Here is a 22,934-nt window from a genome sequence, read left to right on the forward strand (position 1 = left end):
CCGAAAGAGCCTGACAAAGGGCGAGGTCAGCGACCCGGCAAATGTAACTGTTGTGGGAAGGAAGGCCATTGGGCTAAGATGTGTAAAGTGAAAGGACGAGGCAGAGGATACCCGGGACATAACCCGGAACCCAAACCAGGTCCATCTCCAGATGATAACGACCTCTTAGAGAAGCTTAAACAGCTTATTCAGTTAACACCCCTACAACAGAAGGAGTTATCATCTTTTCTCAGTGTGATAAAAAACTAGAGGAGCCCCTCCTCATCGTTTTGGTGCCTCTCCAGGCGCTATTGAAAAATAGAAAATATGGATTGTATATAACTGCGAGGGTGGGCGACCAAGATATTGACTTTTTATTGGATACCGGAGCTGAATTAACATGCATAGCCCAACAATACGGAAACCCCCTACTAATGGACGGTAAGACTAAAACAGCTCACAGAGCAGGGGGCAATAAGTTGGTAACCAGGAAGACTCAGCCCGTACGTATTAGTTTTGGTCCGCACGAATTGATAACACCAATTTGGATAGGTCCGGTGGACCAAGCCCTTCTCTGTATGGACATTCTTACCCAACTGAACTCTTCGTTACATTTTAAAGGCGGTCAGGTAATTTGGTCTATCAGAAGTTTGAAGAAAGAGGAGCTAAGGGAACACCCAATATGGGCCCAGGATAAGAACGACTGTGGGCTACTTCAAATGGAACCGGCAACATTTACAGGATCTGCTCCGCCCTGTACCAAACAATATCCCATTAGTCTAACTTCCGTTGCAGGAATCCTACCCGTAATAGAACAGTTAGAAGAGCGAGGCGTGCTAGTTAAAACACACAGTACATCCAACAGCCCTGTGTGGCCAGTACTGAAACCAAACGGGACCTGGCGGCTTACTGTAGACTATAGGAAAGCCAACCAGTGTATTGACCAAAAGGCCCCTTTGGTAGCTGACCCCTCTACGATATTCAATGCCTTGAAGCCGGAACACGAATGGTTTTCTGTTATCGATATGGCTAATGGATTTTGGTCGGTGCCACTGGCACCCGAGGTACAACCGTGGTTCTTTACTGTACAACAACAGTACACCTGGACACGACTGCCACAGGGTTTCCATAACAGCCCTACGGTATTTCATATGGCCCTACAAAACCAGTTGAGGGAGTTACCTTCCACGGTCATCCAGTACGTGAACGACATTCTGTTAGCCTCTGAGACAGAAGAACAGCATGAGCAAGATCTGCGTACCCTATTAGACACAAAGCCAGTATCGACAAAGCACAAATAACTCAAGGTGAGGTTGTGTACCTGGGACAAAAGATTTCGAAGGGAAAGAGAGAATTCACCCAGGACAGGACCGCCGCTATTCAAGCTGCTAAACAGCCAACTACTATCCAGGAACTTAGGTCTTTTTTGGGTTTGTGTAACTTCAACAGAAACTGGATCGACTCCTACACATAGCTGGCTCAACCATTAACCGATCTCTTAAAGGGAAAGCGGGCCTCTAAAGAATCCATGACTCTACCCAAAGAACAACAAGAAGCTTTTGAAATTTAAAGAGGGCTCTGTGCTCAACGCCAGCCCTGGGAATCCCCGACAATGGGAAACCGTTCACCCTGTTTGTACATGAAAAAGAGGGATATATGACTGCCATACTAACACAGGAGCATGGGGACAAACAGAGTCCTATTGGATACTATTCGAAAAAACTGGACACTGTCGCCCTAGGATGGGGCAGTTGTTTAAGAGCTATGGAAGCTACATGTCAAGCAGTAATGGCTACTGCAGGTCTGGTGTTAGATCAAAAGTTAACCGTTAAGTGTCCGCACACAGTCCACACTTTGCTATCCATGAACAGAGTATCTATCCCATGTGACCGCAGCTAGATGGACCCGATGGACAACAGTCCTAGAGGCTCCTAATCTCCACATCGTCCGGGTCAGCCCAGTAAATCCAGCGACTATGCTCCCGTGGTCTGAGGAGATAGAGGAAGAAGAACATGATTGTGTAGAGATTATGGAAGAAACAGAGGAGACAGCCCTAGCGGCAGAAGAAGCATTGCTCAACCCAGATTTAATCCTATTCACAGACAGATCCTCCTTTGTTGACAACGGTATACGGAAAGCAGGATGGGCAGTTACAACTCAACATGGAGTTGTGAAAATGGGATGCCTGTCTACAGGAACGTCCGCCCAACAAGCTGAACTGCGAGCCCTGTCGGAAGCATGTCGAATAGCAGAAGGAAAAACAGCTAATATTTACACAGACCCACGGTATACTTTTGGAGTCGCTCACGACTTTGGTCAGTTGTGGCGCAAAAGAGGATTTCTCACCGCAGCTGGTACACCTATTCGAAATGGGAAAGAAGTTTGAGACTTGCTCGAGGCGATGCAATTGCCACAAAAGGTATCCATTTTGAAATGCAAAGCCCAGACAAAAGACAACACTATAGAAGCAAAAGGGAATGCCCTAGCCAACAAGGCAGCCGCCTCGCAGGATGATCCCTCGGACGCAAATATGTGAATTGAATGCATCCCGTCTGACACAAGACCTACAAGTGATGCAGAGTGAATGCTCCAAAGATGAAAAATGGACCTGGATGGAAGCAGGGATTAAGTTATGTGACGATGGCATCTGGAGGCAAAGGGACACCGAGAAACCTGTCACACCACAGGCGTTGATGCCCTTTTTAGCCCAACAAATTCACTCCTGGGAACACCTGACCCCGCAACAGATGACTGCACGGTTCCAGAAAAGCTGGTGGGGTCGAGGGTTTAAAAAACATGCACAGCTGGTAGCTGACCGCTGTGTGGTCTGTCACAAAAACAATCCAGAAACCCACTACAATAATGCCTCAACTAAGAGCCCCTGCTCCAGCCGGCCCATTCCAGTGCTTACAAGTTGACTATATCACTCTCCCACCTTGTCAAGGAGACACTGGTATTTTAGTCATTGTCGACAAATTTTCTAGATGGGTAGAAGCCGTCCCAGCCAGAAATGCCATGGCCAATCACACCGCGAAGGTCCTGTGTAAGGATTACATCCCCAGATGGGGAGTACCGGTCAGCATTGACTCTGATCAAGGAACTCATTTCACAGGCGCGGTTTGTCAGGAAGTCAGTCGACTGCTAAACATTACGTGGGATTTACACGATCCTCATCACCCACAGTCATCAGGTCAAGTGGAACGAATGAACCAGACGCTAAAGCAGCGACTATCCAAGTATCACAAGGAAGGAATAAAGTGGCGTCAGGCATTGCCGATAGTTCTGTGTAGTATCAGAGCGACCCCGAACAGAACTACAGGCCTGAGCCCATTTGAAGTAATAACAGGAAGACCCATGTCTTTGCCGGGAACAATTGATCTGCGTAAAGCTGATTGTCACTTGATGAGTGACGCTTTACTAGAATATTGCAAGAACTTAACAAATGCTATCAGTTCTGCTTCCTCGCAGGTATCAGCAGCTTGGGGTGACCCACCAGAAGGAGGACACGACATCGTCCCGGGAATCTGGGTCTACGTGAAGAAAATACACAAAGAACCTTTAGACGCCAAGTGGAAGGGACCTTTCCAAGTGCTACTGACCACACAGTCAGCAGTTAAAGTCGAAGGAAAGAAAGCCTGAATACACGCCTCTCACGTAAAACGAGCGACCTGTGATTAAACGCTGAATTATTAATTGCTACCATGCTTAAAATTTGTATTATCTTCTTTGCATATATTTTAAGTAGTTGTTCATTTTTGTCCAACCAAACCTGTCCACATGGGGAAACTAATCGAGTGTCCAGAGAATTACTTTAACTTTTTCCTTTACATGACCTATACTTATGCTAAAGAAACTAACATCTCCCGCTGTTGGATATGTGCACACGTGCCTATCCACTCCAGGGGAGGCATCCCCTTGCGTCCCACTCCGTTTAATGCATCAGAGTCGGCGGAATGGATCGCAAGAGGATTCTCGGAGCAGACGAGCCTTCATGGGGTGGTACGGGCCCCATTACAATCGGACCCGAGAACCTCCGTTCTTGATCCTTACTAACACCTCAGGCGTGGGAAGACCACAGGGATTCATATGCCTGGTTAGAGACCAAAAGGGTGGACGAGAAGTGGGACGAAGTAACTGTTCCCACTATTTCAATGTGACTCCAGGCGCTAAATCTATTCTCCTGCGGGACCTTGAAGAACTAAAGGATCGGGACGCCACCTGGCGGGTGGACCCCGAAACAGCTAGAAATCCCATTGCCTACAACGGTACTTATTTTATTTGCGGCAACAAAACCTATCCCTGGTTACCGAAATTCTGGACAGGATCATGTTACTTAGGTTATGTTACACCTTATGTCCATCATTTGACCTCCCTGTATAAGGCACCTCAGGGACAAAGAAAGAAACGAGCTATCACAGAGTCTGAGAGATTTTTCTCAATCATGTTCCCGTAGTACGGGACCGGTAAGTTAGCCAGGGAATCCATCAATATTGCTTCGGTCCTAGAAAAAGAGGCCAATGACACCGCCGAAGCCCTTGATAAAATAAATGCAGAAATGGTAGCTATCCGCACCGTAGCACTCCAAAACCGAATGGCCTTAGATTTTGTCCTAGCAGAAAAGGGGGGTACATGTGCCCCGATAGGACCCGAGTGTTGTACTTACATTCCAGATAGCTCCGAAGAAATTTCCGATCTGGCAGCACACATCCGAAAGGAGGTGGAAAAGTTAAAACAACCCCCAGCTTCCACCTTATGGGGTTGGGCGACCAGTTGGCTGGGCTCGATAGGGACTTCAGTGGTACAGGGTTTGGTCTTATTTCTAGTTATAGTTGTAATTCTGTATTTGATGTTTTTGCTTATTAAGTACTGTTGTAAACAAGTAACTGAAGCCCCTGCAAAACTTATGATTTTACAGAGTTCTCGCGGGCCCCTTCTGTGGCACAAGTAGGCAACGTATTGAGTGTGACTCCTCCGGGTGTTGAAGGCTGTTTCTAAACAAGTAGAGACCATTAAAGGAACCTAGGTGGGATCAAGGGAATGATTCTTAAAAGTGTTTTGAAGAATCAAAGGGGGGACTGTGAGAACAGAATTTTTAAGAACAAAATAATATGGGGACATTTAAGATGAAATAATTAATCAATCATGCATCGCTAACAAGCTAGCTTTAGAGCTTCAGCAGACAGCTTATCAGAAATTAATAGTAGCCCGTTCAGTGCTGTAGGGACAGCTTATCAGTAGAAATAGACTAACCAGCTAAAACCTAGCAGGACAGCTGTAGCTGTTGAAGATTAACCCTTTGTATGACAATCAGCCCAACATTCCCAGGGAGATAGGGGAATAAGAAACTGCTTGAGGGAGGGGTGACAAGGCAGTGCCCCAATCAGGCCCTAACACCAAGAAACTGCAGAGTTTGTAAACCAATTGGGAACATAAAGGGGGTGTCACTGATTTGTAAGAAGAACTATAAGAAAGGCTTGAATTCCCTCCTCCAGCACAGAAGAAGAGGGAGGAGAGCCCAGGTGTTGTTGTTGTACGCTTTGCTGATGATGTAACCACTAAATACTTCAATAAAGTTTCTTAAAGCTACAGTCGGACTTTGTCTCTTTTCGTATAACCCATGAGACCATAGAAAATTGAGATCCAACAAATACTTTCTCATAATGTTTTGACCTATGCTTGGTTTCTCCCTTTATAGTACAGTGATATATTTGTTCTGGTTCCAGTCAATTCCTAGTCAACATTGTACTGACTGCATACCCTACTTTCCGTAACAATTTTTTATGTTGTGAAGGTGTTATCAATTAATTAAGAATTCCCAGTGGTATATCTTATCGCTACTAATCATTCTCTAAACATGAACCTCATCTGTCTGCTATGCTGCTACTTGATGCTCACATTGCCTCACATCCATGAAAGAAGATATCAAACCATATCTTTTCATGATCAATCTGACACTGGGGACTTGGAAAAGGTGGCCATTTATAAGGTTTATAATGTTCTAATGCCAGTCTAGAAGCCCGTTTCCATAATGACCTGGTCAATCCATCTTATCTTGCATCAATCCCTGCTTATCCATTATCCCTCCTCATGCTAACCTATACTGATTCTAGGTCCCAAAAATTGTTGCTTAAATCATTCCATGATCTTGCTCTCCCCATTGCTGCTACTTCCTCCAGTGCTGTAACAGCCCCCACTCCGAAACTCTCCATTCCTCTGAGTCCAACTTCTTGAGCACCTTGTTGTTCCCCACCGCCCAATACCTGCTCCCAAGTTTTTTGACTCTAGCAAAGGCAGCTGTACTTGCAGCCACATGAGGCTGCATGTTCTGAAATTCCCTCCCTAAATTCTTCGCCTACTGCAAGACCCTCAATAAAACCCCTCTCTCTCTGACCAAGCTTTTGGTCATTCCTCCTAATATCATTTTCTTTTTACCTCTGTGTCTTGGGACATTTTCTAAATTAAAGGTACAATATGAATACAGGTTGTTGTTGTTAATAATTGATAGCAGATAGTTGTACCCCACCCAAAAACACAATTACATAGTGTTTTGGTATGTTTATTATACTTGAACTACACAATTTTCACTTGACAAATACATCAAATGCAAATAAGTATGTTAATTTCATGAAGAGAAATGCAAACAGACTTGAAACCCATTCATAATTTTCTTTTAAAATTCCCAAACTATTCATCCATTTACAACTTGAGTTCTTTGCTTCCAAGTGACTCAAAGCAACTATTCAGATACTCCTCCGACACTTCTTCTAGGGTTGCTGGCTTCCACTTTGGGCTCTGATCCTTGTCAATCAGAACTATTAGGACAGAAAACATATTATTCCCAGAAAACAGTAAAATGGTAATGGTTATTTTGGAATCAGAGAATTAGATATATATTTAAAATAATGGTACAGATACAGTGTGCAAGGTTAGGAGCAGGGATATAAAAGTGCACTCTTTACATTTTAATGGAGTGACACCTCCAATTAATTGAAGCCATACTACTCCTTTAGTCATCTTTACATTATGATCAGTCAATTCATTAGCCACTGTCTTGGTTATAAAGTGCCAATCTGGCAACTCTAGCCAATAGTGGTGATTACCACTGGGTTGGCATCCTTCCATCTATGAAAGATGATGGACACGCAGCAAACAATCCACTTTCTTTGTTTGTTGCGTAGCCTAGGCAAGGTTTTAGGAGGTGCAGACTTGCCTAGCATCTGCACCCCACCCCTCAACCTCATAGGCTGGTGTTCAGGGGAAAGACGAAAGCCTGTTCGTCCGGGGCCTATTCAGGAATTGCCGGAAGGTGTTAACTTGAGGAAACACCAATCGCCGAATGGAACTCCACTCCAGACTTTGTCAGGTTTACTCCCTTAGCCATTAGCTCGATATGTTGTTGTTAACGTTGAAGGCATCGACTAACAGGGCCCAGATCGGCACAAAAGTAGGTGTGATCTTGTCCTCCAGATGTGCAACGGGAGCAGCTACAGGTCGCTGCTTCCCACCTCCAGGTTGCCAGCTCCATCCTCCAAACCCTTCAGCTACTGCACCCTCAGGTGGTCAATCTGAGATGACTGTAGGTCAGATTGAACTCAGCACAGGTGAATGATTTTCTGGCCAGGAACAGGTTGAAGTGGAAAAACCAGTATAACCAGTAGCCAGTCACAGGTTCAGCAGGAGATTGAAGTCTCTCAATCACAACAGTGGTGGGAAAAGGGCAGTACACTGATCAAAGTTACTTTAAATATCTCAACAATTCAGAGACAAAGTTGGGTTTTATGTTATAGCCAGTGTCTCAACAGTTCAGTAGCTGGGAGAAAACTCTACCCCGATTGGCGCTGTTCAAGCGTCTCAATTATTTGATCCTGCACCTCTGTCTTATAATTATGAATAAATTGTCTCATACATCAGAATTGCAATGATACAACATTCACGGACTAACACTGAAGAGTTATGAAAAAACAAACTTTGTCTTTTAAAAATGAACCCTTATTTTAAAAAGCGAACAATGGTCCAAAATGGCCTGCCGAAGAAAAAGGGGATTAGCCTTTTGTGTATTGATACAGTCTGACAAAAACAAAGGACAAATCTGTAAAACCAAAAAGTGTTCATGAAATCCATATTACACCTATCCTAAAAACATTCCAGAATTGATGTCTTCTTCTAAAACAAAGGAGGTGTAAAGTAGTCACGTCCTGGGCCATTGTGTGAGCACCAGGGCAAGAAACCAGAGTGTCTCCTAACAGGAGGCGAGAGGTGACACAGTTTTACCTTAAAACAAAGATAGCCAAAGAGAGAGATAGCGAGAGAGAGACTAACCAGAAGGTGAATCTACTTGTAACAGCTGGCATTCCAGTAAGCCAGAAAGCACCTGCCCTGCTGGAAAAAAATCTGACATCTACATTATACAGCAGAGAATGCTGGAAATGACTCACCATCTTCAACAGAATCTTCAATCAAGAGAGGAATCTACAATCATCTCAGACCTGCAACTATCTGGAACTTGAATCTCAAAAGAATTCAACAGGTTTATCATAACCCTTCTTACCCACTAAAACTCACCTACCTCTTTCCCTTCGCTGTGTGTTTCTCATGTGTGTGCGAGCGAATGTATGAGTGAATGAGGTTGTGACAATTTCAGGATAAGACATATTGATCAATAAACAATTGGCTATTTTTAAAAACCTACAAGAAAACCTACTGCTGTCTTTTTATTTGAAAAATAAAACCCCAAGGGAGCCAGCCACGTCACACCACGTGGCCGTAACAACTTTAGTACTTTCTCTGATATATATCTGTAGCACACTATTCACAATATAAAATATGCAGTCAACATCTCAATCTAATGGCTGCCCCTTGTTCTTCTCACCCAGAAATATGCCGTTTCAGTGGTTGAATGTGATGCAAACTGAAAATGACTTTTACACTGAAAAAGATTGTACTGATAAAAGTACTCTGATCTGTTTATGTTTAGTTTAGTTTAGAGATACAGCACTGAAACACGCCCTTCGGCCCACCGAGTCTGTGCCGACCATCAACCACCCACTTATACTAATCCTACACTAATCCCATATCCCTACCACATCCTCACCTGTCCCTATATTTCCCTACCACCTACCTATACTAAGGGCAATCTATAATAGCCAATTTACCTACCAACCTGCAAGTCTTTTGGCTTGTGGGAGGAAACCGGAGCACCCGGAGGAAACCCACGCAGACACAGGGAGAACTTGCAAACTCCACACAGGCAGTACCCAGAATTGAACCCGGGTCGCTGGAGCTGTGAGGCTGCAGTGCTAACCACTGCGCCACTCTGGAATATTCGCATCTCATACCTCATGATCAGAAGTTTGATGCTGGCAATTGCTTATTTTCACTCATCTTTTCCTGTCCCAACTGAACCAGAACAGGTTTAACACTGCAATGAAGTGACTGAATACTTTTATTTACATTTGCAGAATTATGTATTAAATTTATTTATATTGGTGGTTTCTGTCCTTTTATTAATTGCTATTTCATGTCAGTCTCCTCAGGTACGTTAATTTATCACAATGGTATAATTTTCCTCTCCTCTCTTGTAAAATAGCAAGGACTCTACTGCACTTTCCAGAATTTATTTATTGCAAATTAAGCCCATTTACAACAGATCAAATTTGCATTCAGCATGCATCTATGGACATTTTGCATTAAATCATGAGGAGAAGAAAACAGAGAATTACTCAGCAATACCCGTACTCTGTCCCTGATATATGGCCACCAAGGAGCTGTCTGAATCAGTCTCTAGATCTATTCATGCTACGAGCTCTAAAATTGTTTGATTGAAAGTTCTTAAGAGTGACAATTTATGTGAAAAATGTGTAAAGCGATGTTCTTTCCTTGTAATCCACTGTAGATTAGATACTATACCATCAGATTCAATCCTTGAGTGAGGAAATCATCTCTTGGGCCTGTGTTTTTGCACAGTACAATATCCTGCAACAATCCTATGAATTTATACACTTTGTGTCTAGTGCAATTTGAAGCACTGAAACTTTGCACAAGTCCAGGAAGCAATGCAAATGCTGGCTTCTGAGCAGGTCTTGATGTTGACAAATCAACATCAATAAAACATAGGAGCACAGAACAAGCCCCACAAGCCTGTTTCACCATTCAATTAGATCATGACTGAACTATACCTGAACTCTATTTACCCGCCTTTGTTCTGTAACCCTCAACTCCACTGTCTAACAAAAATCTCTCAATCTCAGTTTTGAAATTTTCAATTGACCTAGCCTCAGAGTTCCAATTTTCCACTACCCGTTGTGTGAAGAAGTGCTTTCTGACATCACTCCTGAATGGCCTGGCTCGATCTTGAAGGTTATGTCCCCATGTTCTGGACTTTTCCCACCAAAGGAAATAAATTTGTATCTACCCTATCAAATCCTTTAATCACCTCAAATGCCTCAATTATTCACCCTTTAATCTTCTATATTCAAGGGAATACAAGCCTATTCTATGCAACCTGCCCTCACAATTTAACTCTTTTAGCTCTGATATCTTTCTAGTGAATCTGCACTGTAGACCCTCCAAGATGAATATATCCTTTGAGATGCAGTGCCCAGAACTGAATATCGTACTCCAGATGCGATCTAACGATAGCTTTTTATAACTGTAACATAACTTCTGCCCTTTGTATTCCAATCTTCTTGAGGAAAAGGCCAACATTCCATTAGCTTTTTAAATTATTGTTTGTACCAGTCCATTAGCTTTTAATGATTACTGTACAGAGTGCCCCAAATCTCTCTGCTCCTACACAGTTCCTAGCTTTTTGCCATTTAGAAAGTATTTTGATTTTTCTTAGATCTAAGATGGATGACCTCACACTTTCTCAGTGAACTCCACCTGTCAGTTTTGCCCACTCACTTAATCTATTAATACTCATTTGAAACTTTCTGCTCCCTTCTGCATTATTTACTGTGTCACCTAACTTAATGCCATCAGCAAACTTAGATATACGGCTCACTAATCCTTCATCCAAGTCACTTATAAGTGAAGTGAAATGTTGTGCCCCTAGTACAGCCACATTCAGCAAGAAAAGGATCTAATATTGTAATAGGTGTTGTGTATAGACCCCCTGGTAGCAGTTCTGAGGTGTTAGATTGTATAAATGCACAAATTAGGCAACTGTGTAACAAAGGCAGAGCAGCATTAATGGGGGATTTTAACTTACACATAGATTGGGAGAGGCAGACTAGCACCTGTCAGAAAGGTAGTGAATTTCTGGAATGTGTCTGGGATAGTTTCCTACAGCAATATGTCCTAGATGTAACAAGGGGACAGGCAATATTAGATTTAGTTATGAGTAATGAGCCAAATTTAATTAGTAGCCTAACTGTGCGTGAACATTTATCAAATAGTGATCACATGATCAAATTCAAGGTAGTGTTTGAAAGTGAAAAGCACAAATGGGCTACGAGAATTTTAGACTTGAGTAAGGCTGACTTTAATGATGAGACAGAGACTGTCCATGGTAAACTGGGAAGATCTGTTAATGAGTCAAATAACTGAAGAACAGTGGAGAATATTTCAAGAAACATTTAATGAAATAGGGCGGCACAGTGGCTAGCACTGCAGCCTCACAGCTCCAGCGACCCGGGCTCGGTTCTGGGTACTGCCTGTGTGGAGTTTGCAAGTTCTCCCTGTGACCGCGTGGGATTCCTCCGGGTGCTCCGGTTTCCTCCCACATGCCAAAGACTTGCGGGTTGATTGGTAAATTGGCCATTGCAAAAAGAAATTGCTCCTAGTGTAGGTAGGTGGTAGGAGAATTGAGGGAAGGTGGGGATGTGAGAGGGAAATGGGATTAATGTAGGATTAGTATTAATGGGGGGTTGATGGTCGGCATGGACTTGGTGGGCCGAAGGGCCTGTTTCGGTGCTGTATCTCTCTATGACTATGAAATACAGAGCGAGTATATACCCGAGAGGAAAAAGCTCCACTTCACAGAAAAAACAGCCATGGTCAACTAAAGAGATTAGGGATAGCATAAAACTAAAAGAAAGGGCTTACAAAAATGCAAAATGCAGCACAGATCTGGCCGAATGAGATAGATACAAAGACCAGCAAAGGGTCACAAAGCAGCTTATAAGAGCTACTAAAAGGAATATGAAAGGAAACTTGCAAAGGAAATCAAAATCAATAAGAATAGATTTTATAGTTACATAAAGGAAAAGCGGGTGGTCAAGAGCGCTGAAAGTGGAGATATTGTCATTGATAATGGGGAAATGGCAGACATGTTGAACAATTACTTTGCCTCAGTATTTACAGTTGAAAAGGAGGATAACTTGCCGGAAATCCCGAAAAAATTAATAGCCGAAAGGGGACAGGGACTTAATACAATTAACACAAGTAAAACATCAGTAACAAGGAAATTAATGGAACTAAAGAGTGAGAAATCCCCAGGACCTGACGGTTTCCATCCAAGCATGTTAAAGGAAGTAGGGGAGCACATTGTAGATTCCTTAACTATAGTCTTTCAGAGTTCCTTAGATTCAGGATTGGTCCCTCTGGATTGGAAAGCTGCACATGTCACTCCACTTTTTAAGAAGAGTGAAAGGGGAACCAAGGAAATTACAGACCAGTTAGTCTGACATCTGTGGTGGGGAAATTGCTGGAGTCTATAATCAAGGATAGGGTGACTGAACACCTACAAAAATTTCAGTTAATCAGAGACAGCCAGCAAAGATTCATGACGGGAAGGTCATGCCTGACAAATCTCATTGAATTTTTTGAAGAGGTGACTAAGGTAGTAGACAGGGGAATGTCTATGGATGTTATTTATATGGACTTCCAGAAGGCATTTGATAAAGTCCCACATAAGAGACTGTTAACTAAGGTAGAAGCCCATGAAGTTAAGGGCAAATTATTGACATGGTTAGGAAGTTGGTTGAGTGGTAGGCGACAGAGAGTGGGGATAATGGGTAAGTACTCCGATTGGCAGGATGTGACTAGTGGTGTCCCACAGGGATCTGTGTTGGGGCCTCAATTATTCACATTATTCATTAACGACTTGGATGATGGCATAGTAAGTCATAGATCCAAACTTGCTGATGATACAAAGTTAGGGTGGCATTGTAGACAGTCTCGATGATAGAATAAAATTGCAAGAAGATATTGACAGACTAGGTGAATGGGCTAAACTGTGGCAGATGGATTTCAATGTGGGCAAGTGTGAGGTTATCCATTTTGGACCAAAAAAGGATAGAGCAGGGTACTTTCTAAATGGGAAGAGGTTAAGTACAGTGGATGTCCAAAGAGACATTGGGGTTCAGGTGCATAGATCTTTAAAATGCCATGAGCAAGTGCAGAAAATAATCAAAAAGGCTAATGGAATGCTAGCCTTTATATCTAGAGGACTGAAGTATAAAGACACAGAGGTTATGCTGCAGTTGCACAAAACCCTGGTTAGACCCCACTTGGAGTACTGTGAGCAGTTCTGGGCACCACACCTTTAGGAAGGATATATTGGCCTTGGAGGGAGTGCAACGTAGGTTTACAAGAATGATATCTGGACCACAGGAGTTAAGTTACAAGGAGGGATTACACAAATTAGGCCTGTTTTCGCTAGAATTTAGACGGTTAAGGGGTCACCTGCTTGAAGTCTTCAAGATATTAACAGGAAAAGACAGGCAAGATAAAGATAAACTATTTCCACTGGTTGGAGATTCTAAAACTAGGGGGCAAAGTCTAAAGATTAGGGCCAGACTGTTCAGGAGAGATGTTAGGAAGCACTTCTTCACGCAAAGGGTGGTAGAGGTTTGGAACTCTCTCCCACAAACAGTAGTTGAAGCTAGAACAGTTGTTAATTTAAATCTGAGATAGATAGATTTTTGTTAAACAAAGATATTAAGGGATATGGGCCAAAGGCAGTTAGGCCGTGGATCAGCCATGATCTCATTGAATGGCAGGACAGGCTCGAGGGGCTGAATGGCCTACTCCTGTTCCTATCTTCCTATGTTCCAATTTGAGTACATACCCATTATCCTTTCTCTCTGTCTCCTCTCTCCTGATCAATTTCCTATCCAAGCCAATAGATTTCTCCTATTCCATGCGCTCTCATTTTTGTTCACTGTCTCTTATGTTGAGTGTGCCCTGGCTGAAGATGGTCACAGTACCTGCAGATGCTGCAGCAAAAGATATGTACACAGCCAGCAAGTCTAATTCTTATTCAAAATAACAGAACTACTGTGAAACACTAATGGGCCAAACCTTGCTGGAGCAGGGCACCTCGCGGTAAGCTCAGTTAGACTGTTTTCTGCATCCTTTAACTCAAACTGCTTTACGACGTCGTGAGGGCACCAGGGTATCGGGGGCCTGAGTGAACATCAGGAGCAACAGTGTATCTCCTTAACCAATGAGATTTCAGGATTGATAAAGAAACAGAGGAACATCTTAGAGAGAGGGTGAATTACAGTCAAATCAGGAACAGAAAGAGAAATAGAGAGGAAAAGTTTGATTGGATTGAGAGAGAGAAAATAAAGAGGAAAAGTAAGAAAAAACTTTAAATTTAAAAACTGATATTTTAAAAATCTCCAACAACAATTCACTACATAAATGAATGCGATTCCACAGTTTAAATAGCTCAATTTCTGGGCCAGAGAGGTTGATTGGTACTGCATTAACAATTATCAGGATGTTAAGCTACTTATGTTGTAAATTACCAGACGTAATTTTCTGTGGCAAGTTAACGGGGAGGCTGAGGGCGAGATGCCCTTTGTGAGAAGCAAATTAACTAGCAAGGTCTGGAGATTCACAACTCATGACATATCTCAATCTTCTGAACTTGCTGGCTGATTTGTAAATTAATAATGACGTGTGTCATTAAAACACCATTATTTTTCTAGCAAAGTCTGGGTCTGGCCCAATATGTTTATGATAGAACACAAGAGTTGGAAGTTTATAGAAAAACAATTTGTGTTTCAAAAACAATTTCTTAGACATTACTCACGATTTGCTATGTCATTCAAACCCTTTGATTAGATTTTCTTGCAATCCCTCCCACCCCTTCAATATATTACCAGTAAAAATCTCCCTGAATGATAGCACCCTGCATCTATTGTGTTTTGGACTGAAATGTAATACTATTAGAGCAGAATTTCACTCTCTCGTCCTACCGCATCCAAAAAGAGCCGATATGTGAAATAAACTTGCAATGTTGATAATTACAGTGGTACAAATATATGTCTATTAGAGAGTAATGGTTACAGGGACAAGTAGCACAATGAAAAAATAACTCTAGGGAACACCAGTGGGATTATATTTGGAACATGACTCATCAGATTTGAGTAATATAAATTGTCAATTGGTTTTTACTGTAATGCTCAGCAGCATTTCATTTTTCAAGTATTCAATTGTTCCAAACAGTTTTAATTACTGAACCTCAAAAAGGACCACAAATTCAAGGGACTCAAATTATATACTTGAAAAGATAATAGATATAAAAGAGTAATTGTTCAAATATCAGTAAATATTATAAATGACTGGATAATGAACTCATCAGCAATACTTCTATCATGAACTTCAAAATCCCAAAAATTCATATTTGTTTATAGTGTCACATTTTGTGCTGTCTGATCAGTTACATTAGCATTACATGGACTCTACTGGGCAAGTAATTAGTAGAAAATACAGAGGGGGAAGTCTGGCAAAAAACAAGCCAGGATATGATCAGTCTCCAAGGAGAATGAAAATATCAGCAATAATGAATCCAGATGGATATTCTGAAGAACATTTTTTTAAGGGCATCCAGTTGGTGCTATCTGAAATTGTTGAATATAGGAATTACGTCTTTAAAATATAAAATAAAGCTTTCTAAAATCTAAACTGAGAAAGGTGTTTTCTGTTCCCTCCTCATTGATCTTTTAGGTTCTACAAGTGTCAGTGGCTCTGACATATTTGTCTGAAGCAGCCATTCTTTGTGTTTTCAGGCTATTTCTGCATGGCTGTTGATTGATGATCCTATGCTCATGTAGTATCTACTTCTCAAAAGGACTATTTGAATAGCAAATCAGGAGTGGGAGTGCTGGCTGTTTTTTTCCCCCCCTACCCCTAGTATCAGACATGGCTCATTTGGTAGCACTCTTGCCTGGATTCCCACTCCAGGGCTTGAGCACGAGCACAAAAATCAAGGTTGACACTCCAGTGCAGTACTGAGGGAGTACTGCACTGTTGGGGCTGCCGTCTTTTGGATGAGAAGTTAAACTGAGGCCTGTCTGCTCTCTCAGGTGGATGTAAGAGATCCCATGGCACTATTTTGAAGAGCAGGTGTCCAGGCCAATATTTATCCCTCAATCAACATCACCAAATCAGATTATCTGGTCATTACCACACTGCTGCTTGTGGGAGTTTGCTGTGTGTAATTTGGCTGCTGCATTTCTTACATTACAACAGGGATTATACTTCAGCAGTACTTCATTGGCTGAGAGTGCTTTGGGACATCCTGAAATCATGAAGGGTGATATATAAATTCAATTTTCTTTTTCTCTTTTTTCCTCCTTAAGTCAGATATGTAGAGGGCAACTGTAGTGCCCTAATGTTAGCAGCTGAGGTCAGCTGCATCACTAGAGAGCAAGGATTGAACTTGGGATATTTCTAAATTGTTTAACCCATTAAATACAAGCAGTGCATTTGCCTACTTAGCCACCAAGGGAGATCTGGCTTAGTCACAGAGTTATCTTCTACTTTAAAAGCTGTAGTGCAGTGAACAGGATTCACTGACAATGGCTTACCTGCTCGCACACCTTCATAGAAATCATGGCCTCTCTGAAAGGGATAAATTCCAAAATAAACTTTCAGATGATATGGTAGGTTTTCTTGGTTTACAGAGCAGCATTCCAAGGCTTATGTAGTGACAAATGTCTAAGGAAGCAGTTACTGTCAATGTGACAAACAACATTAAGTGCATCTGTGTCTCATTCTAATATTGTATAATTTAACCCAAGACTATCCTTATTACGTCAAGTACCAGGATAAATTGCCTGCAAAGTAACATGTGTTGTACTATATAAAGAACATAATTATATCATTGGCTATGTGCCTACGTTAATAAGTTGCTTTGATTCCTATAAAGATGTCTTGTTTTCCATTTATTATGAAATTTGAACATGAACTATAAGCTTGTCAGACCCAATTGCAATTAACTAGATTCTGCCTCCAGCATTTAATAATTACAATTTATCAGCATGTAGCAGTTACTGTGTCATGTAATAAAACATCAAATTTGTTGTTTACTTGTCTTTTAACAAGAGGACCTGCTCTGCAGTGTTGACATCATTCTTACCATACAAGCTTGGCTAAGTCTGTACTCCATAACTAAAACTTCTGACAGGTTCTTTGTGGCTCCCTCTTCAAGCTGCTGAAAAGTAATCTTCATGGATGTGGGAGACATTTTCTTCAGTATCTATACAGTGAATCATAAATGCATGAAACTATTGGGCGTCTACTGAAATATCATTAAATCAATGAATATGCAGTTTCTTATTTTGGAGAAAATTGCTTTCGGGAAGGTTGTAATGGAAGATACATTTTAGGACAAGATCTTTTTACATTATACATCATATGAATAAGTTTCTGAGGTCTATCCCTATACTGCAAAAGGCAAGATACTGGATAGCTACAAGCATCTGTGGAACCATACCCATCCTAAATAGCCATTCTGATACATGCCACGTACAGTCCTAGTAAGTGAGTGCCAGTGATGATGATATTGGAGATCATCATCATTGAGCCTTGTCCTGCCCATTAGGGGGACACCAGATAGCAACTGAGGGGGGCCCTACCTGATTTGGTCCCTTACTTGTTGGGTGTTGCTGAGGTCAATTATAACACCGTCCTCCACCTTTCTGCTATCACTTAACCACAGACCAAGGATCAAGTTTGTGACTGGACAGAATGACAGCCCACTTCCTAACTACGCTTTGCCAAAGCATGCAGAGATTACTTATGCAGGTAACTGTACCTTAATTAGGAAATAAATTATTTTGTTTTGGAGTTAAACACAGTGGGCTTTCAGTTTCCAAGAAAAGTTTGTCCATCAATATTCCAGTTAAAATTCAAGCCATTTCAAATAATTACTTCAACTGCCTTTTTCTAATTTTGTGATGCATTGGTGTTCATGACAGCATTAGAGTCACTAGTTTAGAGAAGTTGCTGTTTGTGTGTGTGTGGAACATGATTTATCATCAGTAAAGTTGGAGGTTAAATTCTTCGGGAGACTGAATCGCCAAATCTTTTTTCTGAATTTGGGCTTCAGTTTTCATTGACCGGCCAGGTTTTAAAATCCCTCCATGACCTCGTTCCTCCCCATCTCTGTAACCTCCTCCAGCCCTACAACCTTCCAAGATATCTGCGCTCCTCCAATTTGGCCTCTTGCATATCCCAATTTTAATCGTTTCACCATTGGCAGTCGTGCCTTCAGCTTCCAAGGCCCGAAGTTCTGGAATTCCCTCCCTGAAACACTCCATCTTTCTTTCCTCCTTTAAGACACTCCTTAAAACCTCTTTGACCAAGCTTTGTCATCTGCCCGAATATCTCCTTATGTGGCTCAGTGTCAAATTTTATTTGATAACATGCCTGTGAAGCATCTTGAGGCGTTTTACTGCATTAAAGGCACTATATAAATGAAAGCTGCAGTCGTTGTTGGTTCTACTGTAGACTCTCTGTCGGGAAACGCCACAGTGACTAGAGAAAATGCAGATGACAGTTTGTTTGCTGAGTATATACAATTGTTGTCTGTAACTCTACATGTCTGCACAATGACACAATGACCAGTTCAGAAAAGTTGCCACATTCAGCCAGAATAGAGATGTGGGAGCTGTTGGGAAGGGATTCAAAAATAAAGTTCTGAGAAACACTGACATTTGTTCTGAGAAACACTAACCAGATCAGATTTATTACCTATCCATAGCCTCTCTGACTGGGTATTGGTGAGCCAAATGATAGTCTGCGCCACTAAGTAGCTTATGCAGTCAAGTAGCTTATGCAGCCTAAAATCACATATAGGCATCACCATGGGTATGGATGGCAGATTCTCTTCCCTGAAGAACATTCGCGAACTAGTCAGATTTTTAAATAATCCAGCATCTTTCCTGGTTATCTTTCTGGTGCTATCAGATTTATTAAATTTAATGTCACCAACTTGGCATGATAACATTTTAACTAATGAGCACCGAGTTGCTGGTCCAATATGAAAATCACTTTAGCATGCTGGCTAGAATCATTTGATAATTGAGGAATACTGTAGATTCCAAGTCAATAGGAATTTCTCTCAAAAATTTTAAAAATTGCACATACCTATATGGGGTCGGGTTCGCAGGGGGAAAAGATGATTATTTTATACGCGGCTGGGTTTGATCACATCTATACAGAATTATATGCTGGCATCACCATTATTTATTGAATATAGCAATGTCAGTGACCACTGTATAAAGCTTTAAGTACACCACTAAGATGTTGATACCATTACATTATCAATCTTTTGTTGAGAGTTGACACACATACATCAATTAGGAATAGATCCTGTTAGTGGAAACACTACATCACAACGCTCAGTCATCCCACTGCCTCCGGCTATGCAGTTGAATTCATCAAATAAGCATGTTATTTTGGCAGCAGATCAGGAAGTTTACATTCTGCAGCTTTGGAGTTGGTCCAAAGACTATCTACTTTGGAAAAGAGTTCCTTTCTAGCGCACCAGTCTAGAGAATAGACGTAAGGTGCTTTAGATGTGCACTAAAATCAGGCTACCAGCAAATATATGTTTGTTCCAGCCTCTAATGGGTAATGCAAATGTATATTGATCATTAACCAGGCGTTTGCCATATCAACTGTGCTTTAAATCAGCCGCCCCACAGCGTCGGGCTTATTTACTTCCCCAATGGCCTCATCAAATTTCCTGGCAAACTTCCTTGAAACTAAAATATTGGCTTACAGAATCCCTATTAACCCTTGCCCCTCTGATTTAAGCAGTACTTTGTAAGGAAGCAACAACAACTTGTATTTATATGGAGCCTTTAATGTAATGAAATATTTCCAGGCGATTTACAGGAGCATTATAAAACAAAGTATGACACTGAACTACAAAAAGAGATACTGGGCTAAATTTTACCAAGCCCACGTCGTCGGGGTCAAATAAGCATCAACAGTGTAGGGGATGGTGGGAAGGGGTGAACTTTCAACTTTGTGCAGTCTGGTGATGTGGGGGGGGGTAGGTCAGAATTCAAAGGTCAGTGTTTTTGGGCAGAGGGAAAATACTTAATGTAATTTTTATTGGGGGGTTGGAAAGGGGCGTTACAATTTTATTTTGTAAATTTTTGTTTGGGGGGGGGGGGGGGGGTTTCTCTTTAAAAATTCAAATTTGCTGGCAGGGCTGGCTGCCCTTTAAAAATGGCACCAATGCCTGCGCATAGGCATCAGATGCCATTGCCGGCAACAGACAGCTCACCCCTTCCACAAGATTGTGGGGGCGGGGCAGGGCGGGGGGGTGTTATGGAGGTTGAAATAGGCTGTCTTAGTGATGGCGTGGATATGCTGTAGAAAGATCATCTTGGGGTCAAACAGGACATCAAGGTTGCAAACAGTCCAGTTCAGCATCGGACAGTTGCCACAGAAAGGGATGTGTTGGTGGCTAGGGAACAGAATTTGTCACAGGGACCCAAGACAATGGCTTTGGTCTTCCCAATATTTAATTGTAGGAGATTTCTGCTCATCCAGTACTGGATGTTGGACAAGCAGTCTGACGATTTAGAGACAATGGAGGGGTCGAGAGATGTGGTGAGGTAGTGCTGTGTGTCGTCAGCATACATGTGGAAACTGATGCTGTATTTTTGGATGCCATCACCGAGGGACAGCATGTAGATGAGAAATAGGAGGGGGCTAAGGGTAGATCCTTGGGGGACAATGGTGCAGGAGTGGGAACAGAACCATTGCAGACGATTCTCTGGGTAGGATTGGATAGGTAAGAATGATGAGTGCAGTTCCACCCAGCTGGATGACCATGGAGACACACTGGAGAAAGTTGGTATGGTCAACCGTGTCAAAGACTGCAGACAGGCCCAGAAGGATGAGGAGGGATAGTTTACCTTTGTCTCAGTAACATAGGATGTCATTTGTGACTTTGATAAGAGTTGTTTCGGTACTGTGGCAGGGACAGAAACCTGATTGGAGAGATTCAAACACGGAGTTTCAGGAAAGATGGGCACAGATTTAGGGGACAACACGTTCAAAGATTTTAGAAAGGAAAAGGAGGTTGGAAGGACGGAGGGATCAAACGTTGGTTTTATGAGCAGTCTTCAGTTTAACATTTAATTCAAATCATTACATCATCCCCAAACAATGTTCAATCATACTATACAACTCTCAACAAAAAGAGTGGTAAGCATACAGAACTTGCTACCACAAAGAGTACTTGAGGTGATTAGCATAGATGCATTTCAGTGGAAGCTAGATAAGTACTTGAGGGAGAAAGAAATAGAATGATATGCTGATAGGGTTAGACGAAGAGGGGTGGGAGGAAGCTCATGTGGAGCATAAATAGCCGAGAGAGGGAGGGAGGAGCGCAGACCGAGAAGCGGAGGTTCAAAAAAGTGCGCCAAACCAGAGTCGGAGAGAGAGAGAGAGAGAGGGAGGAGTGTAGCCCGAGGAGCGGCAGGAGCGGAGCTGGGGGGAAAAAAAAAAAATCGAAAAGTGACAGGGAAACAGCAAGCCGCTGGGGTCAGTATTGAGGTAAGCTTTTAATTTAATTTAATTGACATCAAATATAGAATAAGACTTGATCGATTTATTAGTATAGAAGCTAAAAACTAAAGAAGATTTAAAAAACTAAAGACCATTCGGAAATTTAAAAAACAAATTAAAATCTAATTAAATAAAACAGAGATGCAGGGCCAGGTGATGTGTCGTACCTGCATGATGTGGGAGCTGGTGGACCCCAATGTGGTTCCTAGTGACCACATCTGTAGCAAGTGTTGGTTGCTTGAGGCACTCCGGCTCAGAGTTGATGAGCTGGAGTCTGAGCTTCGGACACTGAGACACATCAAGGAGGGGGAAGGGTTACCTGGATGCTGTGTTTCAGGAGACAGTCACATCCCCTAGATTAACGACCTTGAATTCGGCCAGTGGTCAGGACAGGAGGGTGTGACTATGAGTGAGGCAGGTAGAGGGATCCAAGAGGTAGTGTTGCAGGAGCCTCAGCCCTTGTTCTTGTCCAACAGGTTCGAGATTCTTGCTCCCTGTGGACGAGAGCAGGGACTGTAGGGAGAATGAGCAAATGGACCATAGCACCGTGGTACAGGGAGCCATTCAAGTGGGAGGAGAAAAGAGAAATGTAGTCATAGTCGGGGATAGTATAGTTAGGGGCATAGATACTGTTCTCTGTGGCCAGGATCGAGAGTCCCAAAGGCTGTGTTGCCTACCTGGTGCCAGGGTTCAGGATATCTCATCTGGGCTGCAGAGGAACTTGGAGTGGGAGGGGAAAGATCCAGTTGTCGTGGTCCACGTAGGTACCAACGATGTAGGTAGAACGAGGAGAGAGGTTCTGCTGAGGGAATATGAGCAGCTAGGGGCTAAATTAAAAAGCAGAACCAAAAAGGTAATAATCTCTGGATTACTACCTGAGCCACGAGCAATTTGACACAGGGTCAATAAGATTAAAGAGGTAAATGCGTGGCTCAAAGATTGGTGTGGGAAAAATGGGTTCGAATTTGTGGGACATTGGCACCAGTACTGGGGAAGCAGGGAGCTGTTCGGAAGGGATGGGTTCCACCTGAATCATGCTGGGACCAGAGTCTTGGGAAATTGCATAACTAGGGCTGTAGATAGGGCTTTAAACTAAATAGTGGGGGGGGGGGGGGGGTGGAAAGAGAGGGTTCAGTTGCATGGAAAATAGGAAGTCAAAGTTAAACAAGGTGGTAGGAGTGCAGGTT

The 22,934-nt window shown here is 42.4% G+C and overlaps 1 protein-coding gene across 1 annotated transcript in view; it reads right to left on the minus strand.

Annotated features, from left to right (window-relative positions):
• Positions 1-6,499: 6,499 nt before the first annotated feature.
• Positions 6,500-22,934, minus strand: part of hibch (3-hydroxyisobutyryl-CoA hydrolase) — a 135,682-nt gene continuing 119,247 nt past the window's right edge. Inside the window, exons 12-14 of the mRNA XM_068035636.1 lie at positions 17,294-17,413; positions 16,743-16,776; positions 6,500-6,791 (exon numbers count right to left, since the gene is read on the minus strand). Of these exons, the coding sequence (XP_067891737.1) occupies positions 6,676-6,791; positions 16,743-16,776; positions 17,294-17,413 (270 nt within the window). The 3' untranslated portion in view covers positions 6,500-6,675. The remainder of the gene's footprint in view (positions 6,792-16,742; positions 16,777-17,293; positions 17,414-22,934) is intronic.

This window comes from Heterodontus francisci, chromosome 7, assembly GCF_036365525.1.
Source record: "Heterodontus francisci isolate sHetFra1 chromosome 7, sHetFra1.hap1, whole genome shotgun sequence".
In the NCBI taxonomy this organism is placed as follows: domain Eukaryota; kingdom Metazoa; phylum Chordata; class Chondrichthyes; order Heterodontiformes; family Heterodontidae; genus Heterodontus; species Heterodontus francisci.